Source organism: Rhinopithecus roxellana, chromosome 9, assembly GCF_007565055.1.
Source record: "Rhinopithecus roxellana isolate Shanxi Qingling chromosome 9, ASM756505v1, whole genome shotgun sequence".
Lineage (NCBI taxonomy): Eukaryota > Metazoa > Chordata > Mammalia > Primates > Cercopithecidae > Rhinopithecus > Rhinopithecus roxellana.
This window is the reverse complement of record NC_044557.1, coordinates 31,030,046-31,055,764: the sequence shown is the minus strand read 5'-3', so window position 1 is coordinate 31,055,764 and position 25,719 is coordinate 31,030,046. Positions and strand designations below refer to the sequence as shown.

The following is a 25,719-nucleotide window of genomic DNA, read 5'->3' as shown; positions in this document are numbered from 1 at the left end:
GTAGTTTTCCGAACACCTGCTCCTTGGCTATAAATCCCCACTTGTTCCTGGTGTATTTAGAATAGTTACTTCCGTCTTTTTTTTTTTTTTTTTTTCACAATTGAGGACCCAAAACATTGTTATTTCAATCCTTGTGGCCAACAGGTTGGTGGTTTATGGGCCAGCATCCCTTTTTATGCGTAAAATATTTAAAACGCAGCCTGCAATAGTTGGTAAAGTGGTGAAACATTTAGTGTGTGATGTCGGATCCTAGTCTGGCCGCTGCTCCTGGCGATTCTCTGAGGCATCCTGAGTTTGGGGCGCCTCGTGTTACCGCGCGCCCCTCCTCCGGGCCTGAGTCACGGTGCCGCCGGAGTCCCCACGCGAGGATGCTGCGGTGAGCGCGGCCGGGACGCCGCGTCGGGCTCTCGGCCGCTCAGCGGCGCCGCACGGGAAGCCAGGCCGGCAGCCGCGCGCTCCCCAGCCGGCCGCCGAGTCCGCCCTCCCCGGCTCCTCCGGACCTCCTCGGCGGGCGGCGGTGGGGCCTGCCTGTGCTCTCCGCGCCCGCCCGCGCCTGCCCTCCATGGCGTTTATCAGGAAGAAGCAGCAGGAGCAGCAGCTGCAGCTCTACTCCAAGGAGAGGTGCGCGCCCAGCTGAAGAAGGGCCCAGCCGGGGGCCTGGTCGTGGCCGGTCGTGGGGACGCCGGCCGGAGATCTGAGGGACGGGAGGCGGCGTGGGGGCCAGGCACGGAGGCAGGGGCCGGACGCGTGTCCAGGGCCCGAGCTGGGGGCTGTGGCGGAAACCCGAGGTCGGGGTGAGAGGCCGAGGGCCTGGTCTGGGCCAGAGCCTGCCGGGGACAGGAACCCGATGACGGGCCAGGCCAGATCCCACCCCGCAGCCGAAGCACGCCGAGCCGGCCGGCAGTGCAGACCCCGCGGCCGCGGGCAGCTCACCCGGAAGGCCGCGCGGGGTCGGGGCGCGGATCCTTACGCCGGCGCCCGGCACGCGAGCCCCAGCGTTAGCTGGGGAGGGTGAGTACGCTGCCCGGCGGGCACCCACTTTCTAATCCTTCCCTTTAATCGGGTCCAGGCACTCGGCGCCGGCGCCGCAAAGTTGGTCCCTGGGCGGCACGGAGCAGGCCGGCGACCACCCACTCGCATTACTGCGCCTTTTTCCTGCCGACTCCTTTAGACACGGGACTAGCTCCATGCGCTGGAAGGCTGGGAGGAGGGCCTCCGGACAGGCCTGATTCTGAGGAAAGCCAAGGTCCTGCCCCGCAAACACTTGCTCCCCGCGCCGTGGACCTTGTGTTGGAAAGCTTTGCAGTGAAATCGCGGTGCGGCAGCAGAGCACTCATTGTCACCGGCATCCCAGTAAGGATTTGGAATCCCTGGAGCTAAAATTGTCTCGCAACAGTTCCCTTTCAGAGATTCTGGACCTGTCCCCAAAAGAAGTCTCATAAGAAAGCTCAGTTCGGCTCTATGTATAGTTCCAAGCGCATTTTTGGTGACAGAAACAACTTGCTGGGTCTGCAGCTCAGAGGCCAAAAGGAATGGGGGGGGGGGGGGGCTGAATCATTTTACAAACACACTGTTTTGATTGTGAGAGTTACAGATTTTCCAGTGCTGCTAGCCTGTCACGTTGTCTCATCAGTGAATACCAGCAAAGCAGGTTACACGTGGGAATACAAGTGCAGACTTCAAGATTTGTCTACACTTGTTTAATAAGGGTTGACTCGACCCCTTGCATCCAGATATTCATCCTCCTCTAATCTGTAATGTTGGTCTAACCAGTGTATCCACCGTCCGAAATGTCATTTTTCTACTATAGAGAAGAAGATACGATACACAGAAAACATATCTCAGGATGTGGCTTCCAAAAATGTTTTTGGTGATGTGATTAGGTTTTAGTCACAGAAAGGCTTGTTTATTAAATAACTGAGCCCTAACTATGTAACTCACACTTGAGAATACCCTTCTGACTGAATTTGTAATGCGTTTTTGTTGTGGAAAGAGCTTGAGTGGAGTTTCCTTGTTTAGTATCAACAATATTAAGACTTGTTGGTGGGTGAACATTCAGATTTAAATTGTGAGAACTTTGACACACTTAAATTGCCGTCATATTCTATGATATGAGTCATTCGTGCCAATACTGTGGCCTCTTTGATATGCAGGGAAACATTTTTTCCTTGGTTCTGGCTGTTATTTCGATGGAAGTAATTTGTGTTCAATTTGGCTAGTTCACAGCTCTGTAGTGTCACACAAACCTTGAAACTTGTACTTATATTTCCGTGTATATGCTGCTGTGTTAGAATTCGATGATTAGACAACAACGTGATAGGCCGGCAGTGTTCAGAGAGAACTCTAGCTCTCACAGGCAAAACATTTATCTATCCAGTCAGGAGGCATCAGCTGTTCCTGAGCATCAGTCATCTGAAAAATTTGGCTCCATGTGTTTTATATTTATCTGAATTCTAACTTGCCGAGTGCCCAAATTGTTTAGTGCTCTGCCCCATGGCTTAGCAACCTGGGCTGATGGGCATACGCCATTCAATGCATAGAATACGCATTTGAATGACAGGAATGTCTCACATCAGGTGTGCGCTAGAATCAAGGAGTCTCTTTATAAATCTTAGAATTCATTCTGAAACATGAATATTTTAAGGCAACTTTACTGAGCCCCAGATTTACCATTTCTGCCCAGATTTGGATGGATTCTAGATGTTTTTAGGAAGTGTGATTGACAGGTCTTGGTGTGGTGTATTGTATGTGAGAGGTGATAGAGAAACAATTCCAGCTGGGATTATCGGATAAAATACAGTACACCCAGTTAAGTTTGAATTTCAGATAAACAATGAATAATTTTTTAGTATAAGTAAATGTGATGGTATATGCAATATTTGGTATATACTTATACTAAAATTTTTTTAGCATAAGTAAATTCAACAGTAGATGCAGTATTTGGGATATACTTGTACTAAACATTTTTAAAGTATATTCTTTATCTGAAATTCAAATATTACTGGGCATATGATATTTTTATTTGCTAAACATGGAAATTCTACTCTCAGGCTTCTGGTTTGAATAACTATAAAGTGGTGCCATTTATTGGTGATGTTTATAAATAAATGCTTTGGTAATTTTAAGGATTAGAAAACAAACAGATACCTGGCCATTCAAATTAAGTATACTTATATCCTGGTTAAGATTTAGGTGGCAGGCCGGACGCAGGGCTCACGCCTGTAATCCCAATACTTTGGGAGGCCAAGGCAGGCAGATCACGAGGTCAGGAGTTCGAGACCAGCCTGGCCAATATGGTGAAACCCCCATCTCTAATAAAACTATAAAAATTAACCAGGCGTGGTGGCTTGCGCCTGTAGTCCTAGCTGCTCAGGAGACTGAGGCAGGAGAATTGCTTGAACCTGGGAGGCGGAGGTTGCAGTGAGCCGAGACGGTGCCATTGCACTCCAGCCTGGCCATCTCAAAAAAAAAAAAAAAAAAAAAAAAAAGTAGATGGCAGGAACCATATTGATTTTATTGTTTTTAAAAAAATGTCCTGTGCAGGTGTTGGTGAGGGTAAATTGAAACATTTTTTAAAGGCAATTCACATATCTTCCTTGGATTTGTCAGGGATGGCAGGTGTATACAGTGGATTAGTAGATGAGGATATTATACCAGCTGTTGCTATTTAAGACATTTCTATTTTAATATGAAATATATTAAAAGGTGGGAAGCTTGCTCGAGCCCAGGAGTCCAAGGTTACAGTGAGCTATGATCATACCACTGCACCCCAGCCTGGGTGACACAGTGAGACGCTATCGCAAAAAAAAAAAAACAGGCACTTTGAGGTTTCAACTTTGTTTCGGACATTCCATGAGTGTATAATACTCTTGATTATGCTAACATTAACTTTCTTTGTTTCTTTTTTTTTTTTTTTTTGAGACGGAGTTTCGCTCTTGTTGCCCAGGCTGGAGTGCAATGGCATAATCTTGGCTCACTGCAACCTCCGCCTCCCGGATTCAAGCGATTCTCCTGCCTCAGCCTCCAGAGTAGCTGGGATTACAGGCATGCACCACCACACCCAGCTGATTTTGTATTTTTAGTAGAGAGGAGGTTTCTCCATGTTGGTCAGGTTGGTCTCGAACTCCTAACCTCAGGTGAGCCACCACGCCCGGCTTTTCTGTTACTCAATATGTTTGTTTAATCAATTGTGTCTATATTTATTTTATTAAAAGCACTTGGTGAGAAGGCAAAGTGATTGTGATACTTCGGTTTAATCTTTCATTTCTAAGGCTTATCATCCCAGTCTTTTCAGAGCTGTTTGTGGAATATACCAGGTGTTGAAAATGGAGATAAATGGAGGTAAAGTCAGGACTTAATTAGTCAGCAATGCCGATAGATCCCAGTAAATCTACCTGACTATGACTTACACAAATAGGGTTTATTTTTCTCACATGAAAAACAGCGAGAGAGGAAATACATATTGCAAATCTCTTGGTTAATTTAGAATCTATATTGACTTTACCCAAAATGTATTACTAGCCTACCCATTTACTTCCCTTTTATCTCAAATTAACCTCTAAGTGGCTACCATTGAGAAGTCACAGGAATGTATCCATAAATGGATTTTGAGTATGTATGCTGTATAATTTTCATTAAAAAAATTTTTAATGTGATATAAAATAGGAATGGTCATTTAAGGAATTCAGTGCTATTTTTCTTCTAAATACCATTGTCACTTCATCTTTTAACCATCAGATATTTAGAATTGTGTTTTAAAATGTCTAACTCATAGATTTTGAAAATTATCTTTTTGTTTTTTTTTTTTAACTTGTATTCAGTAACAGAATTGTTATCTTGGTGAGTTGAATTTTTTTTATCAATCTATAATGACCTCTTTACTTCTAGTAATGTTTTTTTCTATTTTGTCTGATATTAATATAGCTATATCAGTTTTCTTTTGGTTATTTGCATTGTATGGAATTTTCCATTGTTTCACTTTTCACTATTCTGTGTCTTAAGGCTTTAGGCCTGTTTCTTATAAACAGCTTATACTTGGACTTTTTTTTAATGAATCATTTTGATAATTTTTATCTTAATGAATTAGTTTAGTCTGTTTACATTTATTATTACAAATATGTCTGAATTCACTTTTTGCTTTTTAGTTTTGTTCTTTTATTTTGCCTTCCTTCCCCTCTTCCTTTGGATTAAATAAGGCCCCCTTGCTCCCTTTCATTTTTCTCCGAAGAGTATGGAAGTTACGTATTTTATTTGTTTTTCTAATGCTTATCCTTAAAATGTTAGTATATTAAATTTAAGATCTGAAGCTCATCATTATCTTTATTCTCCTCTCCACCAATGTAACAACCTTGGAACACTTAACTCCTGTGCCCCCATTCTCAATTACAGTCTGTTATTGTCCGGTGTTTTTTATCTCTATTTTAAACCTACAGATTGTGCATTACTAATTGACTGGTTCATGCTTCTGTAGTTGTACATGCATATTTACCATCGTTTTTGTTCAGTACTCCTTCTTACGTGTCATGTCCTTGTTACGGAATTATTTTCTCTTTCCTGAAGAATATCCTTTAGAAGTTTCCTCTGATCAGGGTTGGATGATGATAAACCACCTCTGTTTTTTCTGTCTGAACATATCCTTATTTTGCTTGTGCGTCGAAAATCCGTTTTGCTAGATGTTTAATTCTCTCAGCATTTTGAAGATTATCCAAACAAATGCAAAGGGCCAGGGAATATGCACCAGACTTGCTGGAGTGCTCTGGGGTGTTGGGGGGTACCTCACCGAGAAAGGTCAGTGATAGTTGTGCCCTGTCCCCCTAGGGCAAAGTTCAGCTACCTGGCTGGGCCAACTTCAGACTCCAGGAGAAACCAACACTCCAGGGAGTGACCAGGGCCAGAGTACGCTAGGATCATACTGTGATGGAACCTTGGGTCACTCAGCTCACCATTTGTGGCTGCAGGATACCGTCACCCGCTTGTTGGCTTGACTCGGCTAAGTCTGTATAATGTGGCAGGGTTTGTTCCTGATTGGGGAACCACCAGCCTTTTTCCTGGCATGGTTAGGGGACTGGGGCTCAAGCCTTGTGGTTGATGAGGTTTGATTACCTTAAACACAGTCATAGCAGTTTTCCCTGAAACTTTGCAGGAGGCCACCTTCTCTTCTGGGAGACCAGCCTGCAACAAACCAATATTGTTAAGTCTAATTGTTCTTTGTAGGTAATCTGTCTTTTCTCTGGCTGTTTTTAAGATCTCCTTTCTGTAGTGTTTTGCTGTCTAGATATAGATTTTTTTTTTTCTTCATCTATCCTGCTTCAACTTCCTAAAGCTGAAATAGTTTTGGAAAATTTGGATCCAGGCTGAGCTAAGGCTAGAACAAATGTTCTCTGATCTAAGTCCAACCTCTTTTCCACTGTACCATACTGCTTCTATTTTAAATACTAGGTTGTGGGCTACTGGCCAGTGCTTATTTTTATGGTATCCTTGAAGTTTAGACTGAGTCAGGAATGAATGAAGCCTGTTTTATGTAGATATCAGAATCTTGTTAGTCAAAGTGTGGGCCACAGGCCAGCAGCGCATGTGTGCCTGAAGCTTATTAGAAATGCACATTCTCAGGCCTCACCCTGGAGCTGCTGCCTCGAACTGTGCATTTTAACAAAATCCCCAGATGATTGTGCGCACATTAACCTTTGTGAAGTGCTGCTCTAGATAACGGTAATTCAGCATTCATCTTGATTTTTTATCTGTTTGTCTCTTCTAACTGAACTTCCTTCTTTAACTTCTTGATAGTATATATAAAAAGCCTCGTGGAAGCCTCCTGCCCTGCACTATGACCCTTGATGAGGAAACTGGAGGACTTTGAGAGCATAGATGACATTTTTACCATTTCTTCTATAAATTGCTCAGACTTGAAAATAGAATTACTGACTTTATGGATGGTGTCAGTGAAAGGGATTTTGATATCTGAACCATCTTGGCTGGAAGTCACTGCATCTCACATAGTCAGGGAGAATGTAATTTTCTAGAGTGTAGCTGAGTGATAGAAAGCTTTAACCTAATTACTGAGGGGAAGGGCTAAAAAGGTCAGATGAAAGAGTGAAATTGTTTAAATTCTTGAGAACTCTTTCTGGGAGGGAAGAAGGGCCAGTAATTTATAGGTGAAAACAACTGGTACAGGAACTAGAAATGTATTTAGTCCTGCAGATGTCTCTCTGCAAATGTGTAGAACATGGGTAATAAAATGAGCTGGGTCTTTTAACAAAAAAGGATTAATGTGTGTTTTAGGTGTCACTGGAGTTGGGTGAGATAACACCCAAAATTGGAATCTAGTGTTGAAAAGCTGCAGACCTATTGAAAAGGAAAGACTTGCTAGGAGGTGAGGCAGTGGCCTTTGAATGTTAAGAAGGTATATATCTGAAGGGGAATCGGTGAAACCCCGGGAGAAAAACCCAGAGAACACAATTGGAAAGAGGAACAAAGATAACATGATTGTGTTCTTTTGTTACTGGCCACATTAAGTGGGTGGAAGAAGTGGTGACTGTGTACCTGGTGTAAATGACAGAACAGGAAGTGGCAATAGAGATGCTGGCTGAAATGCTTAATGAAATCTAAGTACAGTTTATTGACTTCCTTTGTTAAAGTTTTACTTTATCCTAAACTTGAGAACTTTACTTAATGCTGAATATTAAAGACAAATTATTAACCAAGTAGCAATGAAATGAACCATCAGAAAAAGCAGTCATATCAAGTTGTTTATTGCTGGAGCTCAGGAGAGTTGACAGGGATCCTGTCATACATAGAACCTAGATTTTTAAGAAAGCAGGTATTGAAAGTTCCAAGGAACAAAAAAGATAGGTGCTGTTACTGCACAGTTTGGAAAGCATATTGACCCAGGAAGTTTGTGAAACTGTCAAAAATATAATTAAGAACATCTAATCCAAATGATCTTTTGTGAGGAGTTACAGAAAATCAGGCAAGCTTACATGTTGGAAGGAAGCTAAAAAAGAAAAAGAAAATCAGGCTAGCAAATAAAGAATGATTGTACAGGTAGTATTTCTCTGAGTTTGTCATTATTAGTTTTAATATAAGACAAGGTTATACATAGTTAATTTCAAAAGGATTAAAGCCCCAAATGAGTGGAAAGTTTGAAAAATGGTACAGATTAAAAAAGTAAAAACAAGAAAACTTCTAACGTTGCCTTTGGAACTAGGAAGTACTGGGCTGCTGCCTAGGCCTAGCCTGGTACCAGGTGTAACATTAATTTATGACAGAGAAAGCTCTTATTCTGTATTCTATTAATAATACTAACCTTCAGACTGAAAGAGATAGGATGAACTTTTGCAAAATGGGTGAAGATGCAAAGGGTACCCACATGCTTATGTCTCCTGGCGTAAAATCCTGGGAGAGTTTGAGTGTAGAACCACAGAATTATTTCATTGATCTAGGAACTTTGAAAGGTGCTGAAAGAACATGTGTGCATAAATAGGTTTAATGCAAATTCTAGATCAGACAGATTATTTATAAACCACTAGAAGAGGAAGTTGTTGTCACCAGTCCCCAGCATGAACGTCATGCTGCTAATCTAGTCTCTTTTGACAGAGTTCTGACTATGTTTGAAGTCAGGTAAAATGCAGGAAAGTCAGGAAAAGGCAGTAGATTTAATTCATCTGAACTTTGGCGGAGGAGAAGGTTTGCTTTGGTGAAGACTTCATAGCACAATTGAGAAAGGGGAAGTTAGTTTAGGTGGAATAATAATATTTGAATGACTCTCTTCAGAGATTGTTGTTTGTGTTAGTCTATTTTTATTTTGCTATAAAGAAATATCTGAGACTTGGTAATTCAAGAGAGTTTAATTGGCTCACAGTTCTGCAGGCTGTACAGGAAGGAAGGATGGCACTGGCATGTGCTTAGCTTCTGGTGAAGCCTCAGGGAGCTTTTTACACATGGTTGAAGATGAAGTGGGAGTGGGTACATCACATGGCAAGAGAGGGAGCAAGAGAGAGGGGGAGGAGGTCCCAGACTCTTTTAAACAACCAGATCTCAAGTGAACTAACTGAGCATGAACTCACTTATTTCCAAGGGGATGGTGCTGAGGCATTCATGAGGGATCTGCCCCCATGATCCAGTCACCTCCCACTGGATCCTCCTTTCAATATTGATAATTCCATTTTAACATGAGATTTGGAGGGGACAAACATCCAAACTATATCATTCTGCCCCTGACCCCCTAAATCTCATGTTCTTACATTGGAAAATACAATCATTTCTTCCCAATAGTCCCCCAAAGTCTTCACTTATTTCAACATCAAGTCCAAAGTCCCAAGTCTCATCTTAAACCCATCTCTTTCCACCTATGAGCCTGTAAAATCAAAACAATTTATCTACTTTCAAGATACAGTGGTGGTACAGGCATTGGGTAAACATTCCCATTCAAAAGGGAGAAATCTGCCAAAAGAAAGGGGCAGTAGACCCCATTGAAGTCTGAAACCCAGTAGGGCAGTTATTAAATCTTAAAGCTCCAAAATAATCTCGTATGACTCCTTGTCCCATACCCAGGGCCCAGTGGTGTAAGAAGTGGGCTCCTAAGGCCTTAGGAGCTCTGCCTCTGTGGCTTTGAAGGGTGCAGCCCACATGGCTGCTCTCACAGGTTGGAGTTGAGTGCCAGCAGCTTTTCCATGCTGAGGCTGCAAGTTGCTGATGGCTCTACCATTGTTGAGTCTAGAGGGCGGTGGCCCCCCTCCCACAGCTCCACTTGGTGGGGACTCTGTGTGGGGGCTCCAGCCCGCTTCTCCCTTTCACACTGCCGTCGTAGAGGTTCTCTGTATGGGCTCCATCCTTGCAGCAGGCTTCTGCCCGGGATCCCAGGCCTTGTCACACATCCTCTGAAATCTAGGGGGAAGCTGCCAAGACTCCTTCATGCTTGCATTCTGTGCACCTGCAGACCTAACACCACATGGAAGCTGCCCAGGCTAATGTTTTGCAACCTTTAGAGCAGCATCCTGAGTTGTACTTGTGGCCCTTTGAGCCATGGCTGGAGGTGGAGCAGGGGGTCTGCAGGGAGCAGTGGGTCTGCAGGGAGCAGTGTCCCTAGGCTGTGTTGGGCAGTAGGAACCTACTAAGCCCCCTACTAGGCCCCCTAAGTCCTTCTTTCCTCTCCTAGGCCCTCTCTGATGGGAGGGACATCCTGAAAACTTCTGAAATGCCTTTGAGGCCTTTTCCCCATTGTTTTGGATATTAGCCCTTGGCAACCTTTTAGTCATGCTCATCTCTCTAGCAAGCAATTACTTCATAGCTTACTCCGCCGGCTTGAATTCCTCTCCTGAAAATGCTTTTTCTTTCTCTGCCACATGGCCAGGCTGCAAATTTCCCAAACTTTTATGTTCTGCTTTCCTTTTAAAGGTAAGTTTCAACTTTAAGTCATTTATTTGTTCCTGTATCTGATTGTTGGCTTTTAGAAGCAGCCAGACCAGTTCTGGAACACTTTGCTGCTTAGAAATTTCTTCTGCCACATGCCCTACCTAAGTCCTTACTCTTATGTTCAACCTTCCACAGATCCCTAGGAACATAGACACAGATGCAGCCAAGTTCTTCGCTAGTTTGTAACAAGGGCGACCTTTGCTTCAGTTCCCATTAATTTCCTCACTTCCATCTGAGACCATGTCAGCCTGGCCTTCACTGTCCATATTCCTATCTGCATTTTGGTCACAACCATTTAACCATTCGCTGAGAAGTTCCAAACTTTCCCTTGTCTTCCTGTCCTCTTCTGAGTCCCCCAGACTCTTCCAACCTCTGCCTGTTACCCTGTTCCAAAGCTGCTTCCACGTCTTTACGTATATTCATAATAAAATGCCCCATTCCGTGGTACCAATTTTATGTCTTAGTCTGTTTTTGTTTTGCTATAAAGAAATACCTGAGGCTGGGTAATTTACAATGGAAAGAGGCTTAATTGGCTCATGGTTCTGTACCCCCATGATCCAATCACCTCTTGCCAGGCCTCCACCTCCAACATTGGGAATCACATTTCAACATGAAATATGGAGGGGACAGAACATCCAAACTATATCACCATCCAATGTATTACTGGGGGAATGTTTCCAGTGGTGAGTAGTAGGACTGTGATCTTGCCTTGTCTATAACAGTTTTCTTAATTTCTTCCTTATTTCAGAAATCCTTTTCAGAAGCTTCTTAAAAATGCCCTGTTTAATTAAATCAACTTTCTAGTAGGGGCCCTATAGTCTAGCTTCATTCAAGGCTGGTGTTGGGGTATTGAGAGTAGAGGTGGCAAATATACAGCACTCCTGTACTTTCCTTTGCCTCTGCACACATCACAAAGGTGTCATGGTGTCACAGCACTGCCTCCCAAGGTGCTTGGGTTACACTTCTTATCACAGTGAAGCATGTTGGAGAAAGCGTTGACTAGCAAAACCTTCTGGATCCACTGTAAATATTGTTCATCAGCCGAGTGTTGAGTAATTGTTGAGTGGAATGCAAGGTTACTCTAGCTATTTTAAGTTCTGGTTAAGTGTTGTACAGTGGGCTTTAAAATTTAGGTGACGTGAGAATAGGAAAACATCTTTTTAGGAATGTTGAGTTGCTCAATGAGGATACTTCTCTATAGAGAATGAAACCAAACCTCTGCAAAGGAGGATTAAACTAGGAATATGTAGGGGCAGGGCTAAGAGTCTTCTAAAGAAATAATTTACAGTCAGATACAATACCAATGGATGAGACCCTCCAGTTACAAAATGGTGATTTTAATTTTTTTTTTAAAGCATGGACTCTTTTAATACATAAAATGTAGTTTGAAAATCATTGTTCTAAAAATCATGAAACTTAATTGTAATAATTTTTACATAGAAAAATTTTAAAGTGGGTATAACAACACTTTAGTAAAAAGAAAATATAGACTTAGAAAAGTTTCTTAATCCTTTAACTTTGAACAATATGGTATGGTTATATCCCTTAACTATGTGTTTTACATTTCTTGCAAAATATGCATATTGATAAATTAAGGAGGCTATAATTAATTCACTTACCAAAATGATGACTTTAGTTCTAAAATAGTTGATATGATTATATTTTAATAATTGTATGGAAGAGTTGTCTCTGAAGGCTATTGTGCTTCATGGAAATGAAATTATGCCCTTGTCTTGTTGAAGAATACTTACTTTATTCTTCCCTCTGTATAAGAGAAGGAGTGAGGAGATTAGGAAAGAGAAGGAAGGATGCGTAGCTCCAATTCTGTCTTGTGATTATATTGAAATTCAGATTAAGTATTGATAGTGTGCATTTTGTTTTGCACTCTGGCAGTTTAGCCTGTAATTGATTCTTGTTTGTGGATTTAAATATGAAGAACAGGTCAATAAAAGTTACCGATTAGTGTGGTATAACTGGTTTCTGCTATCATTTTTAATTTTTTGAGTTACTTTTCTTTTGGTTCAGATGATGATGATAATGATGATGATGATTATTACTATTCTGAGACGGAATCTTGCTCTTGTCGCCCAGGCTGGAGTGCAGTGTTATGATCTCGGCTCACTGCAACCTCTGCTTCCCAGGTTCAAGCAATTCTTCTGCCTCAGCCTCCTGAGTAGCTGGGATTATAGGTGCCCGCCACCACACCTGGCTAATTTTTGTACTTTTAGTAGAGGCGGGGTTTCACCATGTTGGCCAGGCTGGCCTCGAACTCCTGACCTCAGGCAAACTGCCTGCCTTGGCCTCCCAAAGTATTGGGATTACAGGTGTGAGACACTGCGCCCGGCCTATTTTTTTTTTTTTTAATGAGCATCTCCTGGTGTCATGAATATAACTTCTTCTTTGTAGGGACATTAATTATAGCCTTTTGACCTTTTCTTCTGTTCTCTGCATTGTGTTTAGTCCTTCAAGTTGCATTCTTCCTGCTTGCCTTGGCTTTGTTCTTTCATCCTAGAGGCTGTGATCATGGGCTGTTCATTCATATTTATATGTGAAGCATGTAATTCTGTGTCACTGGGAATGGGCCATTTCAGTTGAGTTTCACTGTGGGATAATGTTGTAGAGACCTGGCTTTTTCTCTGAGGCTATTTAGTTTTTTCCAAAACTAATGTACTAGACTCCTGCCTGGAGTGATACATAGATGAAGCTGGAAACCATAATTCTCAGCAAACTAGTGTTCATCTATTTCATGTTTTGCATAATTATCCTCTTTTCACACTACAGTCCTGCTCTCCACGGTCCCTGATACCTAGTGTGGAGCCTCTTGTTCCACTTTTTTTTTTTTTTTAATAGAAAAACCACATGCCAGAGTGCAGTAGGGGTAACCCATCAGGAAAAGAATTGGGGGCCACTGCCCTCATTTACTTTTAATCACCCCTCATGCTTTATAAACCCTGTCCTCCTGGTACCTGATACTGCAATTTCTTTTTTTTTTTTTTAATTATACTTTAAGTTCTGGAGTACATGTGCAGAATGTGCAGGTTTGTTAGATAGGTGTACACGTGCCATGGTGGTTTGCTGCACCCATCAACTGATCATCTATATTAGGTATTTCTCATAATGCTATCCCTCCCCGCAGCCCCCCACCCCACAAGAGGCCCCCGTGTGTGATATTCCCTGCCCTGTGTCCATGTGTTCTCATTGTTCAATTCCCACCTATGAGTGAGAACATGCAGTGTTTGGTTTTCTGTTCTTGTGTTAGTTTGCTGAGAATGATGGTTTCCAGCTTCATCCATGTCCCTGCAAAGGACATGAATTCATCCTTTTTTATGGCTGCATAGTATTCTATGGTCTATATGTGCCACATTTTCTTTATCCAGTCTATCATTGATGGGCATTTGAGTTGGTTCTAAGTCTTTGCTATTGTGAACAGTGCCGCATTAAACACACATGTACATGTGTCTTTATAGTAGAATGATTTATAATCCTTTGGGTATATACCCAGTAATGGGATTGCTGGGACAAATGGTATTTCTAGTTCTATATCCTTGAGGAATCACCACACTGTCTTCCACAATGGCTGAACTAATTTACACTCCCACCAACAGTGTAAAAACCTTGCTATTTCTGCACATCCTCTCCAGCACCTGATACTGCAGTTTCTGAACTTTTTGGAAGTCCAGTGACTTGAACTGGTTTTTTCCTGAGTGGTGCCTTCTCTGAGGCATCTGAAGTTCTGATTTCTGAGCACTGCTTATTCCCCGCCGTCTGCTTTCCATTTCTCACAGATTTGTTCATCTCTTCTCTGCTTTAATATCTCTCCAATTTGCTTTAGCCTGTGGGTTTTACCATTTAAAAATAGTTTTATTCACATTGTAGTGGTGTTTCGAGAGGCAGGGAAATAAACATATATGTGTAATCTGCCATGTTTAATGTAAATTTCTTCCTCTAACACACTGGAACTTAAGGTCCATCTCAAGTCCCACACTTTTCATGAAAGCTTTTGCCTGTAACTCTAGATACCGTTGATGTTTCCTGATCCTTATCACAAAACAAAACAAAAAAAATGCCTGTTTTCACTTATTTGTCATGTATTTGTTGCTGTAGCCATACAACAAAATTAATACTTTTTCTTAATATCTTCTCTTGTTTTTAAAAGTTTAAATCACTTACAACTTTAAAAAGAACTATATTTCAATCCCATTCAGTTTGGTTTACTCATTTTACTTATTAAACACCCATTATATAGACAGCATGGGCTGGTTATCCCAGGGGAATATCTAAAGATCTGTCGGCTGGGTGCAGTGGCTCATGCTTATAATCCCAGCACCACCTCAGGAGGCTGAGGTGGGCGGATCACCTGAGGTTGGGAGTCTGAGACTAGCCTGACCAACATGGAGAAACCCCGTCTCTACTAAAAATACAAAATTAGCCAGGTGTGGTGGCGCATGCCTGTAATCCCAGCTACTTGGGAGGCTGAGGCAGGAGAATTACTTGAATCCAGGAGGCGGAGGTTATGGTGAGCCGAGATTGCGCCATTGCACTCTGGGCTGGGCAACAAGAGTGAAAATCCATCTCAAAAACAAACAAACAAAAAAAAAAGATCTGTCTCCTAGAGGCATGTGGTCTTGTGGGAGTAACTTAGATAACCATGAGACAGATGTTGGGGGCAGCGGGAGGTATGACAGGGAAGAGGTGGGGAAGCCTAGCATTGTTCAGTCAGGGGAAACAAATGACCAAAATTTCCTAAGTGGGAAAGCTCTGAGCTTTATTCAGGTAAGGATGCGTTTAACTTCACAAAATTCAGGGTTTCTGTAAAAGAGTAGTATGTCCACCTGGTGAGCGATTTTATTTTTGCCATAGTAGTTATTTGGACACAAGGCAGGCCCGTCTGTGTACTTCTTGCCACTGGGTAGAGAGGATTGCCTGGCATGATACACATGTTTCGTAAGTGTTTGTTAAATTCATGAATGGAAAAACTTTTTGGGATCAGACATTTTAAATATATTGCCTTCTTATACTTACTAAAAAATAAACTGAAAGATGTTTTTTCCCCCCGAATCCAGATTTTCCTTGCTGCTGCTTAACTTGGAGGAGTACTACTTTGAACAGCATAGAGCCAATCACATTTTGCACAAGGGCAGTCACCATGAAAGGTAAGGAAGCTTCGATATCTCCATGGACAGACAAACCTTTCTGATATTGATACTTTTAAAGTTAAATGTGTGATCATATAAGTGTTAACTAAAGAAAAAAATTAGGCTTTAAAAAAATTAAAGTAAATTTTATTTAGATTTTTATTGGAGGTTGTAACCCAGGGGAGTCTTTTGGAGAGTTTTTGCTATGTTTATTATTTTATCTCCCATGAAGTTTTTTTCATCTTTTCTCTTATTAGGGAAGTAATGAGAAGAGTGTATTTAAAAGTTGTAATTGTAATTTGAAACATTTTTCAAAGCTGAAAAGCATTTGTTCTAATTCTGGGGTTGTGGATATCTTAAGCTTGATCGGACTCCAATCTATCCCATCTTTCTTTTCTTGCATCCCTCTTATAGTTATGCAGTATCTTTTGCTCTCAGTTGTTTGGGTGACAATGTTATAAAGTAATGATTATAAGCCACAAGAGTGGTATAAAATCAGCACTTTCAAAATGAATAATGCGATTTGAACTAGAAGCAAGATCTGATTTCTCAATATCTTAATAACTATTACTCATAACTACAAAAACAGATTCTTTGACTTTACCTTTTGAAAGCTGTGTACAAAAGCGTGTAATGAAGCTTTTTGTTTGCTTAAAATGGCAGCTTATAATTAACTAAGATGAAAATTGTTCCAGCAACAATGTATCTGCTAATGATTTCCTTTTGGGAGGTTACTTAACAACTATAAGCCATAACTTAGAAAATTCTTTGACAGTAGATAAATCCATTTATTTTTATTATTCTTCAGGTTTTATCCTTAAAGGATAAAAAACGTGGTATTTGTTTAAATACAAGCTAAAGTAAAAATTACTTGGTTTTTTTGTTTGGTAGCTTATGACATACCTATTTCCTTGGCGTTCAATCAAATTAGATAACTATTCATCCCTGAACACAGCACCTTGCTTTCTTATCCCTGGAATTTTGCTCATATTCTTTTCCCTCATTCCGTATCTTTTTTCCTTCCAACATTCTTCTATTGTATATCATCATAATGCCTTGCTTAAAATTAAATGTACTTGTTTATTATTAAAATACAACTACAGGTAGCAAACTGAAACCTGTTTTTATAATTTTAAAGTAACTATTAGGGCAAAGTGGTACAGCCCCATGTAGATGTATTTGGTAATATCTGGTAAGATGACTTGTGCATGAACCTACTGATCTAGTACTGCTACTTCTAGGATATGATTTCAAAGAGTCGCTGGCAAATATATTAATGGACATATGCACAAGGTTGTTTATTATAGCACTACTTGTACTAGCAAAAGACTAGGAACAGTCCTACAGGAGACTGACTGAACTGACTGATAAGGAATGGCCATATGATGGAGTACTATGCAGGTTCAACAAGGAATGAAGTTGTTTGTAATGCTGTGAAGTGATCTGTACATGTATTAAGTGTAAAAAGCAAGGGGCAGAATACTGTGTGTCATAAGCTACTTTTGTAAGAAGGGGGCAGCTTTATCATTATGTTTTTAAAAATCAGAGGCAAAAACTAAAAGGTAGTGGAGATGGTTATCTACACAGAAGAGGGGAAGGATCAGGAGAACAATATAGAGATGGAACGAGGACTTCTCCAAATGTACCTTATTTTATAACTTTTGTTTTGGAACCATATAAATATTTTATAGATTTTTACTACACTTTATCCTAGCTAAAAGGCTGAGAGGCCATCTTTTGTAGATTTTAAATATAGAATTAAATTTAAAAAGAAACAGTAAGGCCAGGTGTGATGGCTCATGCCTGTAATCCCAGTACTTTGGGAGGCCAAGGCTGGCGGATCACTTGAGGCCAGGAGTTTGAGATCAGCCTGGCCAATATGGTGAAACCTCGTCTCTACTAAAAATACAAAAATTAGCTGGGTGTGGTGGCGCACCCTTGTAATCCCAGCTACTTGGGAGACTGAGGCAGGAGAATTGCTTGAACTTGGGAGGCAGAGGTTGCAGTGAGCCGAAATTGGGCCACTGCACTCTAGCCTGGGTGACAGAGCAAGACTGTCTCAAAAATCAAACAATCAATAAATAAAAATAAAAAACAGTAAACCCTAAAAATCAAAGACAAAATGAAACAGTTCAGGCGTGGTGGTTCACACTCATAATCCCAGCACTTTGGTAAGCCAAGGCAGTACAATCTCTTGAGGCCAGGAGTTTGAGACCAGCCTGGTCAACATAGCGAAACTCTGTTTCTATTTATTACAACTAATATTAAAAAATAAAAGACACAAAACAAATGAATTTAATTATAAAGTTGGAGTTAGCCACAGAAAATTATTTTAATCAACTTTACAATAATAATTTGACTGTGTATCTCTGGTAAGATGAAACAGAATTGCAAAGAAGTTGAAAAAGAATGCAAAGTAATTGTAAACTTCCAAGTAACAATATTGTTGTTAATAGTATACTGTTAGTATTATTATTTTGTAACTATTTTATACACACATGTACATGTATTATATAATTGGATAAAACAATTGAATAAGTATAGCCAAGACTCAGATTTTCCAGTATAAAGGAGACATATACATAATATTCAAGAAATAAAGCCCTTTTCATCCACTTTTCTCCTTTTTTCCAGCTTTATTGAGATATAATTGATGAATAAAAATTGTATATATTTAGGGTATACAATGTGATGTTTTGATATATATACACATTGTGCAATGATGACCACAATCAAGCTAATTATCATATCCATCACCTCACAGGTACCTTCTTTTGTGTGTGTGGGAGTAAGAACATATAAGATCTACTTTCTGAGCCAATTTCAAGTGTATGATACCTGTATGGACTGTAGTCAATAGCTCTACATTAAATCTGCAGAACTTATCCTGGATAATGGACAATTTGTGCACTTTGCTCAGCATCTCCCCTTTTCTTCCACCCGTACCCCCTTTAATTTCATAAACTTAAACTTATTCTTGTCTGAACAAAGCTCTGAGCTTTCCCACCTAAGGAATTTTCGTAAGTTCCATTCTAGTCTCTTCTTTGAATTCAACTCTTTTCGATTCTACATGAAATCATGTAGTATTTGTCCTTCTGTGGCTGGCTTATTTTGCTTAGCATAATGTCCTCCAAGTCCATCCACATGGCCACAAGTAACAGGATTTCCTTCTTTTTTGAGGCTGAATAATATTCCATTGTATGTATGTATATATGTTTATTTTTATATGTTTTATATTCATATATATAATATTTTCTTTATTCATTCATCTATCAATGGACACTTAGATTGACCCCAAATCTTGGCTACTGTAAATAATACTGTAATGAACATGGGAGTACAGATACATCTTCAACATACTGATTCCATTTGCTTTGGATGTATACCTAGAAGTGGGATTGCTGGGTAGTATGGTAGTTCTATTTTTAGTTTTTTGAGGAACCTCTGTTCTATTTTCTTTAATGGCTAAACCAATTCACATTCCCACCAGCAGTATATAAGGGTTCTCTTTTCTCCACGCTCTTGCCAACATCTGTTATCTTTTGTTTTTTGATAATAGCCATCCTAACAGGTGTGAGGCAATAGCTCAATGTGGTTTTGATTTGTTTTTCTCTGATGATTAAGGCTGCTGAGGATCTTTTCATATGCTTGTTGGCCATTTGTATGTCTTCTTCTTCTTCTTCTTCTTCTTTTTTAATTGAAAAGGAATCTCACTCTTGTCACCCAGGCTGGAGTGCAGTGGCATGATCTCTGCTCACTGCAACCTCCACCTCCCGGATTCAAGCAATTCTCCTGCCTCAGCCTCCCAAGTAGCTGGGCCTACAGGTGTGTGCCACCACTTTTGGCTAATTTTTTTGTATTTTTAGTAGAGACGGGTTTTCACCATGTTAGCCAGGATGGTCTTGATCTCCTGATGTGGTCCACCCACCTCGGCCTCCCAAAGTGCTGGGATTACAGGCGTGGGCCACCGCACCCAGCCATTTGTATGTCTTCTTTTGAGAAGTGTCTATTCAAATCCTCTGCCTGTCTTTTAATAGGCTATTTGTTTTCTTATTATACTGTCGAGTTCGAGTTTTTAATGTATTTTGGATATTAGCCCCTTATCAGAAGTATGATTTTCTTTTTCTTTTTTTTTTTTTTTGAGACGGAGTCTCGTTTTGTCACCCAGGCTAGAGTGCAGTGGCACTATCTTGGCTCATTGCAAGCTCCGCCTCCTGGGTTCACGCCATTCTCCTGCCTCAGCCTCCCGAGTAGCTGGGACTACAGGCGCCCGCCACCTCGCCCAGCTAGTTTTTTGTATTTTTAGTAGAGACAGGGTTTCACTGTGTTAGCCAGGATGGTCTCAATCTCCTGACCTCGTGATCCGCCCGCCTCAGCCTCCCAAAGTGCTGGGATTACAGGCATGAGCACCGCGCCCGGCAATGATTTTCAAATATTTTCTCCCATTCCATAGGTTGTCTTTTGACTTTGTTATTTATTTTTCTTGCTGTATAGAAGCTTTTTGTTTTATGTAATCCCATTTGTGTACTTTTGCTTATATTGCTTGTGCTTTTGGAGTCATGTCCAAAATATTGCCCAGACCAATGTTGAGAAGCTTTTCCCTATTTTTTCTTTCAGCAGTTTTACAATTTCAGGACTTACATTTAAGTCTTCAGTTCATTTCAAGTAGATTTTTATGTAGGGGATGAGGTAAGCATTCACTTTTATTTTTTTTCCACGGGGATATCTAGTTTTTTCAACACCATTTATTAAATAAACTACCCTTTCTTCATTGTGTGTTTTTGGCACCTTTGTGGATGATTAGTTGACTGAATATATGTGGATGTATTTCTGTTTTCCCTATTGTGTTCCATTGGTCTGTATGGCTGTATCATGCTGTTTTGATTAGTGTAGCTTTGTAGCATATTTTGAAACCAGGTGGTTTGATGCCACCAGTTTTGTTCTTGTTCAAGATTACTTTGGACTGGGCATGGTGGCTTGCACCTGTAATCCCAGCTACTCAGGAGGCTGAGGAGGGAGGATCACTTGAGGCCAGGAGTTGGAGACTAGCCTGAGCAACCTAGAAAGACCCCATCTCTCAAAAAACTAAAAATTAGCTGGGCAAGGTGGTGCACACCTGAAGTCACAACTACTCGGAAAACTGAAGCAGGAGGATTGATTGAGCCCAGTTTGAGGCTGCAGTGAACTATAATCATGCTACTGCACTCTGGCCTGGGTGACATAGTGAGATCCCGTTTCTTAAAATGAAGCAAAACAGATTGCTTTGGGTATTTTATTTTGTGGTTCTGTATCCATGTTAATTTTTTTTCTGTTTCTGTTAAAAATGCCATTGGGATTTTAATAGGGTTTGCTTTTAATTTGTAGATTGCTTTGGAAAATATGGACATTTTAGCAGTGTTAATTCTTCCAGTCTGTGAACACCAGGTATCTTTCAATTTATTTGTGTCGACTTCAGTTTCTTTTATCAGTGCTTTGTAGTTTTCAGTGTACAGATTTTTTCCTCCTTGGTTAAAGTTATTCCTGTTTTATTTTTCTTTTGGTGCTTTTATAAATTGAATTGTTTCTGTAATTTTTTTTTGGATAGATCATTGTTAGCATATAGAAATGCAATGCCGGTTTTTGTCTATTGATTTTGTGTTCTTCAGTTTTACTGAATTTGTTTGTTGGTTTGAATAGTTTTTTTTTTGGTAGAATCCTTAGGGTTTTTTAAATATATGAAATCTATTATTTGCAAACAGAGACAGTTTAATTTTTCCAATTTGGATGCCTTTTCTTTCTTTTACTTGCCAAATTGCTCTGGCTAGGATTTCCAGTACTATGTTGAATAGTAGCGGTAAGAGTGGGCATCTTTGTGTTGCTTTTCTCTTTAAATGACAGTATTTCTTATCCCTATCATTTGAAAAGGTCTAGAAATAACTCAGTAGCAATTGGCACCAAGAATATGGTCTCTTAATACCACTTCCCACTGAAAGGATGGGGGTTCTTTGGAGAAATGGCTGATTCTATGTCAGAGGCAGGAAATGTGTGAGATGAACCTGGGACATCCTGTCATACTGGCACGTTAGGAAGGTATCAAAGACTACTGTAAATGAATTAAAAGGATGCAGGAGCAAGTAAAAGAGGCTAACACTGGGCCAAAAATGGGACAGTGTAAGCATCAAAACATCATAACCTCTGCAGTGGATTGAAATGTTTCATAAATGTTAAAATTCATGAGTACGTAATTTTATAAATGTGTGTGTGTGTGTGTGTGTGTGTGTATGTATAATCTTAATCAGTTACCCTTAAAGGATAGGAAGACAACAACACATTTTTGTGACACTTGATAAAGGTAAAGAATAAAGCATTTTTGTTATTTTCCTTGTACAAATTGTACTTCAGGGAGCCAAATTGCTGATAAGTAAAGTTGTTCTTTGTTGACAAATTCTAGCTCATAACATAGAAGGAATGATAAAATTTCAATGCCTAATGAAAGAATGGATTCACAGCAGGGCTTGGCAAACTACAGCCCTTGGGCCACATCTGAGCTGCCACTTGTTCTTTTAAAGTTTTACTGGAACACAGCCACACCCATTTGTGTACATACTGTGTGTGGCTGCTTTCCCTATAACGGCAAAGTTGAATGGTTGTGACCGAGACCACATGGCCCACAAAGCAAAAATATTTACTGTCTGGCTCTTTACAGAAAGTTTACCAGCCCTTGATCTAGATAGTAATTTTCAATGGCTGCTAAAACATTTAGGTGAGAGAAGCTGCTGGGAAATTTTGTAATGGATATATGGAGATTGATGTCACCTGATCCTCCAGGTGCCTCTGGATGCGAAGGCAGTACCCGTGCACTACCTCTGAAAGTATTCTTGTCGGAAGATCTTATAAATAATTTGGAAGCAATGCATAGGTTGGAAGAATACCACAGTGATGCATTCAGCCAAATTCATAATGTGGGAAAATTATTTTAGGTTAAGAGACGTAAAAGACATGTCAACTAAATGTAAAATGGACTTCGTTAGGATTTTGATTTGAGGCAACTGGCTATGAAAACACATTTATGAAATAGAAAAATTTCAACACTGTATACATGATAACATTAAGGAATTATTAATTTTTTAGAGTGTGTTCATGATTGGTCACTTATTAAGAGAGCCTGTCTTCAGAGATTTTTGCTAAAGTATTTATGGATAAAGTATATGATGTCAGTAATTTTCTGTGTTATTCAGCAGGGTCTCGGGGTTATACACAGGACAAGAATGACCACATATTGACAATTGCAGTGCTAGGCCATTGGTACATGGGAGTTTTCTATTCTGTTTGTGTATGTTTAGACATTTCATAAAAGTTTTTATGTTACTATTGGGTAATTTTGGGTATTTGAAAAATAAATGCAGTTAACAACTTGGAAAAATGATATGAAATGATATAAAATTTCAAAAACCCTTTGAGAAAGAATTGCAAACTAAATCATGACCTTCAGTAGGATGGGCCTTCTCAACTATTCAGTACATATATATTGATCACTGAAAATAGAAAGCTAAAGTAAACATTTACTGCACACAAAAGAGCAGGCAGTGTTACTCTGGGGTGGGGTGAGTGTAGGCATTTTCAGTCTGTAAGACTATTTCTCAATGTGATGTTTCTTGGATACATTAAGTTTCTAGCCAATAGATACTGTAAACTATATGGAGATACACATATAAATCAAAGAGGTTAACTTGAAAAATCTCTAACATTTGAATTGTAAATGCCAGTATGAACCACTATTCTGTGTTTTGTTTTACCAGTTAATCTAAAAATAAAGAGTTTCTCTTTATATGCATTGTTGATCTTTTATTATGCGATGCTTTAGTAACCTGCTTTCTAATTAAAATGTACTATGATTGTCTTGTGATTTTTGTTATGCTCATCAAACAATCTGCTGTACTTGGATCCCTAGGAAAAGCAGAGGCTCCTTAAAAATATGTTCAAAATCAGCGATTTTTGAACCAGATGCAATATCCCAGCCCATCATCAAGGTAAACACATTTTAAATACAAACAGAAACATTCCAATTTTTTTGTGTACGTCTTACGTTTCCTGATTTTTATAATATTTCTCTCAATGTTATACAGATTCCTTTGAGAGACTGTGTAAAAATAGGAAAGCATGGAGAAAATGGAGCCAATAGACACTTCACAAAGTATGTCATTTTCACCACTGTTTAATTTTACTTCAACCAAAAAGCTGTATATATTTAATGACTTTTATCTGCATTTTAGGGCAAAATCTGGGAGTATTTCACTCATTTTCAGTCAGGTAAGCACATAATAAATATTTTTTCCTAATCTGAATGAACATTCATATATATGTGCATGAATGAAATTATTTATTTGTAGAGATATCAGATGAAGACCATGGAATAGAATTCAAATGCTTTTAGAATTCAGTCATTGAGAAATATACTTTTAAAAAGATGTGATCTCTAATGGGCTTCTTCATGTTTATTAAGTGTGTGGTATCTGTGGGCTTGCGGTTCTGTCCTTGGAGCTCTCAAGATTTACAATTTACGAGGCTTGAAATGAAGGGATGCAGCTCTTCCTGTAGCTTCCTAGCTATTTAGAAGGCAAGAGGCCAGTGCCACGCCACTTAAATGATCTCAGGGACTTAGGACAACCAAGGCAAGGACTTGGGATTGGTGGTCTTGTATCATTATGACCCTTGTGGTCATAACCTTTTGGTCATTCCAGATTTATTCCCTTTACATTTATGTACCCACCACTGCCCTCAATATAGGCAGGACAGCATTGGCAATAAAAGGTCAATTAAAACATGTTTTTCATCTCTCATATTATTAATTAGCATGTAGATTATAAAATTGTAAATAAGAAGAGACTACTTTCTTTTGGCTCTGGACTTCACCCTCTTCATCTTTAAAGCAAAAGGGTTAGCAGATGTTGCCTTGACTCTCTGCAGAGTTCTCGTTCCTTGGGGAGTTGAAGTGTTCAGAGACGAATTGTTCTGAGATCAAGTAAGGGGTAAGAAAAGCTGTGAGAACAAAAATGCACGGACTTTCTGACTTCAGAACTTGACTTAAATCCTCTCATGCAACAGAGCAGAGTGTCCCAAGGAGGCAGATGGGGAGGGGAAGAGCATGCTCCCAGCACATTTTCTATCACTGAAGCCTTTTGTTCACAAAACACTTTTAATGTGTGTTGAAAGTTATTTTATGAACGCTGAAAGGTAGCAGATTATTTGATTTTCTACATCTACCTTCCATGATTCTATTAATTTTAAGGAAGAAAACATTTCACAGGCTTCCTCAGCTTCATGTTGTTTTAACTGGTATATGTGAAGACAGTGACAGCCATCTATTGCTCTGGGGACCAAACATCATTATTAATAATCCCCTCCCCCATCCTCTCATGTCTATCATGTCATTCTACTTCATGACCTTGTTCTACAAAGCCCATATCTTGAAAGGAAGAGGTACTTTTTCACTTAGAGATAGGGTTTTCATTATAAAACTATACATTTTAGTTATTTTAGTAAAAATTTAATAACTTTGGGCTTAGGAATAAAGCCCCCAAATTCCTCCACCTACTTTTAATAGTTTATGGAAGAGGTCTTGTATGAAGCCAACTCAAAATCAGCCTGACACAAGCTACTCTTCCAAGTATTATTTAAAGCTTCCTGTGTCAAGTATACAATCAGGCAACTTTCGGGTTTTTTGCTTATATACTAGGCCACAAGATCTCAGAAATATGGTGTGGTGCTTTATATTTAGAGAGTTTTGCTTCCAATGTTTTTGTTGCTGCTAAAGAAGGGCGTGTGCATGTCTATATGAATACCAGATTCAACTCATGGATTCAATAAGTATTATATTCAAGGCTCTGGAGATCTAGGGAAGAACACGTTATCTGAAACCTCTTGCCCCATGGAGTTTACTTTTCAATGGGGAAGACAGGCAATAAACGTCTCCTCTAATGTCAGGTATTGACAAATGCTATGAAGAAAATGAAAGTAAGACAAAAGGATAGAAAATGATAAGGAATGTTCTTGTGCTGCTTTAGAAAGAGTGGTCAGGGATGCCTCACTGAGAAGAGGCCACTTACCAAGAGACTCAGAAGGCTTAAGGCATTGAGCCATGCAATTGTCACAAGTACTGGCATTCCAGGTACAGAGAGTGGCGGGGGAGAAGCCT

General features: G+C 39.9%; 1 protein-coding gene across 1 annotated transcript in view; it reads left to right on the top strand.

The window, feature by feature from the left end:
- Window positions 1-847: 847 nt before the first annotated feature.
- The window catches only part of NSMAF (neutral sphingomyelinase activation associated factor), a 74,097-nt gene continuing 49,225 nt past the window's right edge, over window positions 848-25,719 (top strand). The window contains 7 exon segments of the mRNA XM_010386794.2: window positions 848-911; window positions 914-978; window positions 980-1,011; window positions 15,474-15,563; window positions 23,476-23,554; window positions 23,651-23,718; window positions 23,798-23,834. Of these exon segments, the coding sequence (XP_010385096.1) occupies window positions 848-911; window positions 914-978; window positions 980-1,011; window positions 15,474-15,563; window positions 23,476-23,554; window positions 23,651-23,718; window positions 23,798-23,834 (435 nt within the window).